At 43.0% G+C, this 10,912-nt stretch overlaps 1 protein-coding gene across 1 annotated transcript in view; it reads left to right on the top strand.

Moving 5' to 3' along the window:
- The window catches only part of LOC137801009 (XK-related protein 7-like), a 12,236-nt gene extending 3,932 nt beyond the window's left edge, over positions 1–8,304 (top strand). The window contains exons 2-4 of the mRNA XM_068598397.1: positions 1,676–1,941; positions 4,587–4,806; positions 6,014–8,304. Coding sequence (XP_068454498.1) covers positions 1,676–1,941; positions 4,587–4,806; positions 6,014–6,830 — 1,303 coding nt within the window. The 3' untranslated portion in view covers positions 6,831–8,304. The remainder of the gene's footprint in view (positions 1–1,675; positions 1,942–4,586; positions 4,807–6,013) is intronic.
- The last annotated feature ends 2,608 nt before the right edge of the window (positions 8,305–10,912 follow it).

Raw genomic sequence — 10,912 nt, 5'->3', positions numbered from 1 at the left:
GTTTTCGAAAGTTTTCAAGTTTTCAAAAGTTTTCAAATTTTCAAAAGTTTTCAAGTTTTCAAAAGTTTTCAAATTTTCAAAAGTTTTCAAGTTTTCAAAAGTTTTCACATTTTCAGCTTCAAAGTTTGCAATAGATCTAAACTCTTGCCTGCATGCTGCTCCATCCCCTCTGGGATGTAACCACAGCTGGTGTCTGCTTGTTCACCAGCAGCGTAAAACCACGTCTCCTTCATCACAACCTGTTTCCTTAAAGGTCATCTGGTGTTTTCCTGTAACTCTCCTGTTGTGACGGCTCTTTGATGCAGAACTCGTGGTGGAAACAAAACCTCCAACAAACAGAGCAGCCTCAGGCCTTTGAGAGGTGGCCGCCTGCCTCGCATCGAATGTATCTCTAAAAAACAAAAGGACGCTCTGCGGCGTGCGGTAACGTCGACCTGCTGCGACCCGGCGGCCGATACTGTCGCCGACACAAAAGAGAAGCGCTAAACAAAAAGCAGCGGCGAGTTGAACGGTGACAGGTGAGAGCAGAGGTCTTTCCCAGGAGAGTCACACATCACTCGCAGGTGTTTTCATCTCCCAGGAGAAACAGCGAGGCCAGCGTTCATATTTCTCCTGGAACAAGTCGTTTGTGTTTTCATACTGTGTTTGAATTCAGACCGAAGACAAATATGTGCAAGTAAAGAGCTCAACAGCGAGTCTCTGGACGTTCCCTATAACGAGTTTGAAGCGAGAAATAATCTTCATTTTAGATTAGAACGATTAGTCGGTTTTGGATTATCGTTTATCTGGAGTTTCCAAGAGAGACGAGTCACCATTCATAATGGTTTATGGGATATTGTTGCTTCACTCTTCAAATTATTAATCACACAGTCTTGTACCTTCACCTGTCTTGCATTTTATTTTATGGTTCCATTTCTTTTAAAGGGCCATTTCACCCAAATGACAGTTTGGGTTTTAGAATGATTTTTTTTAAATAAATGATTAAATATTGAATTGCTAAATTTGAGTTTGCAAGTCTCAAATGAATCACAACTCATAATTGTGGTAACATTAACACATTAACTACTGATGTCAACACCAATTTATATTGTCTATTGATGCTTTTGTATAATACTAAAATACTAATCTCAAACTGCACATCAACCTACATTTTTTGACACATGGATCGTGTTTCATATCACAATATATTCTTTATTCCAGTGGCGGTACAGCACGCAGGTGACAAAGCATTAATATCCTGTTTCTTTATCAGGACCTGACGCTGTTAAACATTTCACACTTTCCTTTATGAATCTCCAAAAGCTGGACTTCAGGACTTCACGATACGATATTATCGCGATACATTGAGTATTGCGATATATAATATGATTTATTACATTTTTTTTCAACCGCGAAGGAAAACTTTGTCACAAAAAATACATTAATTTTATTATTCTAGGACCAAAATGTTTAGAATTGATTAAATAAAAGATCGATACTCAGCTTTAGTGTATCGATACAATATCGCCACCGCAAAATATCACGATACTGTGCTGTATTGATCCCCCCTCCCATTATAAGGACACATGGGGCTGGACATATAGCCTTTTATGGTATTATTATAGGATGGATAACATATAATTATCATTAAGGTGTGTCCGTTTACAAACACGCATGTATGATTTGTCACTGAAAGAAGCGGCGCTGCAGGGCCGGTGGAGAAGCATCGAGCGTCACTTCCCTCGCCCTCTCTCGCCCTCAGGTACGTCCACGCTCTCTACCTCGGCGCCCAGAGCCGTTGGCACAGCAACGAGCCCCGCCGCCACTTCCACTGGCGGCTGATGTTCGAGAGCGCCGACATCACCATGCTCCGCCTCCTGGAGGCCTTCCTGAAGTCGGCGCCGCAGCTCGTCCTCCAGCTCAGCATCATGATCCACGGGAACATCGTCCTCCCACTGCAAGGTGAGGGGGGGGGGGAAAGGGGGGGGAGGAGGGGGGATTGATTGATTGGCTTTTATTGACGAGAGGAAGTTGCTCTCACCGAGTTAAATGCTGGAGTTTTGTGACACGGCTGGCAGGTTATTTAAACAATTCTACAAGGGTTTTTATTACTGGTGGAAACTTTTTAAATTAGAGAGAAAACCCAGAAGCATCCTGATCAACTTTCTATTGAACCTGTATTACTGGATTGTATGGGATCAATTGTAATTTCTGGTTGTTTTAAAGGTGGGTGTGTGTGTGTGTGTGTGTGTGTGTGTGTGTGTGTGTGTGTGGGTGTGTGTGGGTGTGTGTGGGTGTGTGTGTGTGTGTGTGGCAGATATCAGTGGAAGAGTTCATGCTTTATTCATGCACCTTTAACAAGAAGCAGATTGGCCTTCGATGAATAAAACAAAACTCTCTCTCTCTCTTTCTCTCTCTCTCTCTCTCTCTCTCTCTCTTTTTCTCGCTCTCTCTAAAAAATGGATGACGTCATGAAAGCGGCGTCACAAAGCGAGAGGATCTGCAGATAAACAGAGAGCTGACGTCTGAATGTTTGGTCTTTATGGTTCTAGTTTATTGGAGAAAAACCTTAAAATAGAGTTTATCATCCAAATGATTTAAACGTAGACATGTTGTCGTTATAATGCTGTGATTTCACAATCGGCCGCTTCACGACAAAAACACAACGAGCAGCAGCAAAGCGTCCTGCGGCGAGCGGCCATGCAGAATCTGTTGAAAGCTGCAGCGGCGTTTTGGTTAGCTAAATGCTAAATGCTAACTGTGCAGCTACAGGTGGTGCAGCTGCAGGTTGGAGATGGTTACATGTTTTGTCCCAAAGTGCAGCCTGAGAGTTCCTGCAGCTCATCCATGTGCAGACCTCTGACTCCTGTGACTAATATGTTCTTCATGGAGAAGCCGTGTATTGATTATGATCTGTGTAACATCTATAAGTGTCCTGTCTGATCCTGATGGACCTAAAAACTGCAACTCTGAGTCTTCTTCAAGGCAAAAAACTTGTTTTCAGCAGCAGTAATCTTAGTTTTTTACATATATAAATATACTAAAATATCATTTCTACATGAGAGGAATATTCAAGTTCTCTTCATAAAAAACCAGGATGATCAAAATGACATTAAAATGCAGACGCGCTGCAGCGCCGCTGCGATTTTAAAGCTTCTCCGTGTGATTCGTGGCTAATTTGAGACAAGACGGCGGCGTGATTAACACACATGAATGTTTCATGTGTTCAAACTCTGGCGGCTCTCAGCGAGCAGGATGAGGATGAGGAGGATGAGGAGGATGAAGCAGCTCCAGGTTCACGTGAAGGAGCCGAGAAGCAAAACATTTAAAGGTGATTGTTGAGACGTTTCTGTCGTCTGTTGGTCGACAGAAACGTTTCCTGTTGTTTTACTTTCACTTCATCTGATTCAGGATCAGATGAAGTGAATTCCTTCTGGACATAAAAAGCTGATAAGCGATCAATAAAACTCAGACGAGGTCATATTATTACACATTAATATTAATGACCGTGAACTAAACTCCTCGGTGCAGTTTGTTGTGTCGTCACTGTTTTTATTCTCCCTCAAACGTTTGACAAAGAGAAATAAACTCAATTAAAGGTCAAGCTGCTTGTTTATGTTTTAGTTTTTTTTAAAGCTTCTGAAAACATTTTTGCAGAGTTCAGACTGTTGTCACGGTTACCATCCTCTGATGCTTAAAAGTGGAGATCAGTTTTTTATTTTTGTTCCTTTTAAAATACTTTGTTAATCCTAAATGAATCGATGAGTTCATACACAGAACATTAATATCTAGAACGAGCTGCAGGGAATTATGATTCACAATCAATGAAGACGCACTTTAATGTCAATGTTTTACACTTTAATTCATTTAAAAATAGTTTTATTTCATGTCAGTGTTGTCAGCACAGCGTGTATTATTATTATTATTGTTGTTGTTGTTGTTGTTGTTATTATTATTGTTATAATTAACTCGCAAGTTTCTTTCTTTATCACGCAAATGTTTTTCAATTTGTGTCTTTTTTTCCTCGCTCTTATTTTTCTTCCCTCCTCCTCCTCTCTCTCTCTCTCTCTCTCTCTCTCTCTCTCTCTCTCTCTCTCTCTCTCTCTCTCCCCCCCCCCTTCTCTCTCTCTCTCTCTCTCTCTCTCTCTCTCTCTCTCTCTCTCTCTCTCTCTCTCTCTCTCTCTCTCTCTCTCTCCCCCTCTCTCTCTCTCCCTCCATCCATCTCTCCTTCCCTCTCTCCCGCCCCCTCCTCTTCCCTCCCCTCTCCCTTCTCCCCCCCTCTCTCGCCCCCCCCCCCCCTCTCTCGCTCTCTCTCTCCCTCTCCCTCTCCCTCCCCCCTTCCTCCATCTCTCCTTCCATCTCTCCCTTCTCCCTCTCCCCTCCCCCCGCGCTCTCTCTCTCTCTCTCTCTCTCCCTCCTCCCCCTCTCTCTCTCTCTCTCCCCCCCCCCCTCTCTCTCTCTCGCTCTCTCTCTCTCTCTCTCTCTCTCTCTCTTTCTCTCCCTCCCCTCTCCCCTCCCTCCCCTTCTCCCCCCTTCCTCCTACCCCCCCCTCTCTCTCTCTCTCTCTCCCTCTCCCTCCCTCCCCCCCCCCCCCCCCTCCCCTCCAGGTCTCTCGGCCTCGGCCTCCCTCGTCTCCCTCGCCTGGATGATCGCTTCGTACCAGAAGGTTCTGAGAGATTCTCGTGACGACAAGCTGTCGATGTCGTACAAAGCCGTGATCGCTCAGATGCTGTGGCACTTCTTCACCATCGGGGCGAGGACCGTGGCCTTCGCGCTCTTCGCCTCCGTCTTCCAGCTCTACTTTGGCATCTTCATCGTCAGCCACTGGTGCGCCGCTGATGCTAACGAGACCGACCAATAAGAGAAGCTTCCTATTGGACGAAATTAAGAATAATCAGGATTTTTTTATAGTTATCAGGAGAAAACTTGAGGTTCTTTCTCTAAATTATAGTAACTAGAAGAAATATGTCTTGTTTAAGTGTTTAGTGCAAAATAATTAGAAGATAAATGATTCTGTTTCCAAAAATCGATTAGAAAGATGTTCGTACAATATCTATCTACTGAAATATTAACAGTATTCTACTGGAAACCAGCTGGATTGACTTCATTGTACTAAACTGGTTAAAAACTGTGGAACCAACGTTGTCTTTTCCCTTTTGAGTCGTTGTAGGAACCCCAAATTAATTCCAATATTTGTGTTTATTGTATGTATTTGTTCAGCAAAGTCTTGGGAAAAAATGTATATCTGCAACACAAATGACTTTAAAAAGATATGTTGATGATAACTATGAACATCCAGCATGATATGAGCCAGATTCCCTAAAAACGCCTCCTGGAGCGTCAATAAAACACCTTTATGGAAAGATTAGGACCTAAAGAATCAGAACCTGCAACAAAAATCACAATAAAACAAAGTCAGTCAAAAAAAATTATGTATTTTATGCCAAAAGATTATCAGAATGGGGCATGCTGGGACTTAAAATGCGCGCGGGAGAATGTTTCCAAAAGGCTCAACGCTGTACATACTTTTAAACCTCTTTTTAACATAAGCCATGTTTTACGGTTGATTTATAATGTTCCTCCCCATTTATTGTGATTATTATTATATTGTTAAGTCAATGACAACTTTTTTTGTGGTGTCTTGAAGATATTTCACAGCTAAATTGTACAGTTTATTTAACCATACTTATTAGAGGTGTGGAAAAAAATCAATACAGCATAGTATCGCGATACATGGAAGCCGAGTATTGATCTTTTATTTAATCAAATCTAAATGTTTTGGTTCTAGAATAATAAAATGAATTTATTTTTTGTTGACAAAGTTTTCCTTTGGGGACAATTTGCTGTTGAATAAAAGTCAATCATCGCAATATATCGCGATACTCAATGTATCGCAGTATTGTGATAATATCGTATCGTGGGACTTCTGGTGATTCCCACCCCTCATACGTACAGTAAACACCAATTTACCTCCATCCCAACATGAAACGGACTCACAGTGCAGTTATGAAGGATATTGTTTATTGTCTTCCAGGTGTGTCATGACCTTCTGGATCATCCAAGGTGAAACCGACTTCTGCATGTCCAAATGGGAGGAGATCATCTACAACATGGTGGTGGGCATCATCTACATCTTCTGCTGGTTCAACGTGAAGGAAGGGCCCAGCCGCCTGCGCATGACCGTCTACTACTCGGTGACGCTGGCGGAGAACGTGGCGCTGACCGCCGCCTGGTACACCTACCGCGGCCCCCAGACCTCGGACTCCTCCGCCCTGGTGGTGGTGTGCCTGGTGGCCTGCAGCTTCGCCCTGGGGACCTTCTTCATGCTGGTGTACTACTGCTGGCTGCACCCCGACGGGCCCGTCCTGGGCTCGCAGTGGGGCGGCTGCGTGGACGAGGGCGCGGCGAGCGCGAGCGTCGGCGGGGCGGCGAGTGCCATCGACGCCTGCCTCACCCCGTCCCAGGGGTCCCAAACGGACATGGTCATCACCAGCCCTCCGAGGACGCTCCCCAGGACTAAAGACACGGGGGAGCCGGTCCCCGGCGAGCGAGACAAGGACCGGGACCGGGACAGCTGCCTGCCCATCTTCCAGGTGCGCCCGTCCCCGTCGTCGTCGCCGGCGCTCCTCCACAGGACCTCCTCCTCGTCCCGGGCGCAGCAGGAGGGACCCGTGATCCGGATCGACCTGCCGAGGAAGCGGTACCCGGCCTGGGACGCGCACTTCATCGACCGGCGCCTCCGCAAAACCATCCTGCTGCTGGAGACCTCGTCGGCCGTCAGCCCGAGGATCCAGTACAGGAGCAGCATGATGGGCAGCAAGGAGGTGTTGGAGTACGAGACGACCGTCTAACGCCGCCGCCGCCGCCACCCGCCACCGGGGGGCGCTTCGACTTGAAAAAAAGTGCAGCCTGACACCGAGGCTCAGCCGGAGATCAGCGCTCATCCTGGGACTCGCTGTGCCAGGAGATGCATGGAAAGGAGACGGAGTTTCAGGCAACTCTTTTCTTTTTTTTAAAAAAAAAAGAGGTTGTCAAACTTGATTGTAAAATGTGAAGCGCAATCTGGGACCAAAGCTCTCCCCTCAGGGCGCAGCCCGGGAGTACGTAGCATGAACGAGCCGTGGGAAGTGAAGGGATGTAACACTGAAAACAGATAATCTTCGTCTTTTCTACAAAAAAAAAAAAAAAAAAAAGAAGTTTGGAGGTGAGGAATGTGATCTCTCATCCTGGGACCGAGGAGCGATAGATTTAGTTTCATCCCGCATGGTTCGGTTCGAGCGAGGAGTTTAAAAAAGGATTTGAGGGGCGATGAAGTTTGCCGAGTTTTGAGGTAATTGAGAAACAGTCCGCTGCATGAACTTGAGCCTCGGACCCGGAGATCCAGCAGAGATTTAACCTGAGAACTTTCAGAGACTGAGGTTTGCACGGGACATGCAGCCGTTTGGGTTCGGTAGCAAATTAGATCAAAAAGGGAACTCGCTGTCTCAAATATTGCTGGAGGGATTTGCAGGGCAAAAAAAAACTCAGTTAAAACGAAGTTAAATGTGGTTGAACATTTTTATTAATCTGGGTTCCATATAAAAGGTTTAATATGCTGTTTCAACGGCGCTTAAAATGTGTGCAGTTATGTGCAGCGATGCAGGACACAACTACAGAATAAACCAAACAAATGAATAAACTAATGAGATCTCGCTTTTCAACCACGTTTTAATCAAGACATTTAGATTACAATCAACAATTCATTGCCAATTGAGTACTTTTTCATATATAAAGAAATGCAATCCCTTTGATGAGTACACAAACTGTGAATAGGAGTCAAGTTCTTTCACCGAGTACACAGAGAATATAACGTTTTAAAGGTTGCATGTCCCTCACAAACTTCGGTAACCTTTCAACACTCGGTCTTGTGTGTAGAGAGATATTGTCTCATACGTTTGGGCTCGAGTTTAAAGACAACATGAGGGCCATCATACGTAAGATGTGTGAGACACGAGCGGCCATGTGCGGTACAAAAGCAGCCATTGCAAAAGTTCCACTGGTTTCGTCCCAGCTGCTCCGTCACCTCCCACTTGAGGACTTCATTGGGAAGAAAACAACATGAATTCGATCCGGATTTAAAGGATGTAAAGTGGACGACTTCTGCAATGGCTTCCCCCATATGGAGGACTCTACACAGGCCTGTGATGTACAAATAAATACAGATGTCAAATATAAGCTATTACAATAAGCTCTAGTCGATGAAGAAGCTTCATTTGCTCGTGAGAGTCTAAATGTCGTCCACTTTTCTTGGGATACAGAAGGTGTAGGAGGCGTGAAGGGTTTCATTAACGATGAAAACATGAAAACATGTTTCAGTGTTTAATCTTTGGCGGGAAACGGTAGCGGAGGAAAAGTGCTGAAGGAATCCTGAGCGGTTAATACGAGTAACAATACACACGCGAAAGAAATTGATCATAAAAACTCAGAGTTGCAAGAATACGAGGGTTGTTTTGCAGACTGGCGAGTTATTAAAAACTTTTGGTTTATTTTGCCGGATGGGATGTTGAGAAAGGGTTTCGGACTTTTTTTGAAAAAGAAGATGTTTACAAAATAAAACCATGTACAGGCCTTCAAAGTAGAGAGAGTCAGGGTTCGTACCTGGAAGTGACATCATCAGTCGACCGACAAGGAAACCATGACATCGTCGGATGAGAACTCCTCTTTGCTCCTTTTTAAACTGCTGTTGAAGGGTCGAGGTTTAAAGGCAGAAGCTGTGAATGTGTTATTGATGAGAAGCAGCTGGATGCTCAAAGTCCAGGATGGTCTAGAACAATTAAAAAAGAAACACACGAGCATCAAAGCTAACTTCTGTTCTCTCTCATACGACACAACAGATCTCTTCGGCAGTCTCTTTGAAGTTCTTTGAAAATACTTTTTTTCCTTTCGAAGCCTTAGGTTAGTCTGTGCATTTAAGGTGACTTGTGATTTGTTATGAAGAGCGAGTTCTTCGAGTCCATTCGAGAAAACATTTATACCAATGTTGTGATTGTTTTAGATGAAGCCAACACAAGATGTTTGCGTTGTTAGCAAAGCACTCAAAAAGCATTTCTCTTATTAAAACCATTGCATTCCCTCTGTGACAAGCCTGGTCATCAAAACCACTGATGATGATGATGATGATGATGATGATGATGATGATGATGATGCGTTTGATGAAGGCTAACAGTTCATGACACACTTTAATTTTCTTTATTTTCCCTTGGATGCCAAGATTTTTACATTCAAACCCAACGAGCATTTAGAGGATGTGATTGTTCAGGTTTGACTGACGCAAGCACAAAAAAAACAAAATATTATGGCACAGTAGAAACTCATATTTAACAACTATACACTCGTGTCCAAGATGTTTAGATTCTAGTTTTTACAAAGCAGGACGAACCTCTGCTTGGGATTAAATATATAAGGTCATCTCGACTCAGAGCTGGTGCAGGCCGTCATATTAACAGAACATCCCATATGGAAGCCCATTTACGCCACACACACACAAAAAAGAAGGAAAAACACAAATTCGGACCATAAAAAAAAATTTAAAAAAATAAAAAGAAATGAGGACAATAAAAATTTAAATTATCTACTTTTTATTTTTTGTTTTTAAGTCAACGAAAAAAAAGACAGTGAAAAAAAAGTTGATTATTTTTTTGGTACTAATTCTTTTTTTCTCATTTTAATTTTTTTTTTCTAATTATTGTTTTTTTGGTCCGAATATTTATTTATTTATTTTGTCCTAATCTTTTTTTTTTTTTTTTTTTGGTCCTAATTTTCTTTTTTTTTGGTCCAAATTTTTATTTTATTTTTTGCTCCTAATCTTTTTTTTTTGGTCCTATTTTTTTTTTTTTTTTTTTTTTGTGGCCGAAATGGGCTTCCATATGTTTACTATCAAATGTTTATAGTGTAAAAACTTAAAACATCGACTTGTTTCAAAACAAATGTTTCATGCAGAGAAAACGGTTCAAAATGTGTGAACCTGTTCACATCCTGACACACAGGAAGTAAAACACTGACTGTCCATTGGAGTAAAGTCCTCTTTAGTGGACAGTGAAGGAATTCAAGCAGCATCGAGTCGACGTAGACGCGAGGCCGTCACACACACACACACACACACACACACACACACACACACACACACACACACACACACACACACACACGTTGTTAAAAGCAAGTGTGTGAGCGCTCATGAGGTTTTGATTGTATTCCCAATTAGACAGCGAGCGTAACGATGTCCATACCGGCTCTGTTCCCTGCAGGAAAACAACGTCTGTGTTGAGTCGAAATGGATAAACAAACAATCAGGAGTACAAATTAAAAAACAATGGAGGTCATAACTTGGTGTTGCTGTGCGCTGCCTGGACCAGTGGATGTCGGTTCAGTCGCTGCGACGCTAATGGTGCTGAAAACAACGACTCCATCGATGTACAGACAACCAGCCAATCGTGGGCCAGGGGCGGGGCTACGCGGTCTCTGATTGGTTACTGAAGCCGTTTGTGGTTGAAGCTAAAGTAAACAATGGTGCAACTGGTTTCATGCCGACTTGAACAAAAAAACGTGTTAAAAAAAGAAAGCGAGTTCAAAAAAACTCAAATCATCTTTTATTAATTGATGCAAGTATTTATGTTTATTTATTTTTGTATTTGTTTTATATATATTTATCTATTGTTTACTCACTCGGTGGCCATGTCTTTGGTATGACTCTTATATTAAGATGTAAAAACTGAAAATAGATTTTTTTTTTTTACTCATTCTATATATCTGTATATATCAGAGTGGCGCTATACTAGGATGTGTACGAGTGTGTGTGCTTTGGTTTGTATGTATGTGTTGTATGTACAGTATGTGTGTCAGGATGTGCTCTAAGTTCTTTTATAACGCTGCTTCAACATCCTCTGAGTGAACG

Source organism: Clinocottus analis, unplaced genomic scaffold (genome assembly GCF_023055335.1).
Source record: "Clinocottus analis isolate CAN_PGR_092001 unplaced genomic scaffold, fCliAna1.0.p SCAF_4, whole genome shotgun sequence".
Classification (NCBI taxonomy): Eukaryota; Metazoa; Chordata; class Actinopteri; order Perciformes; family Cottidae; genus Clinocottus; species Clinocottus analis.
This window is presented reverse-complemented; position numbering and strand designations above follow the sequence as displayed.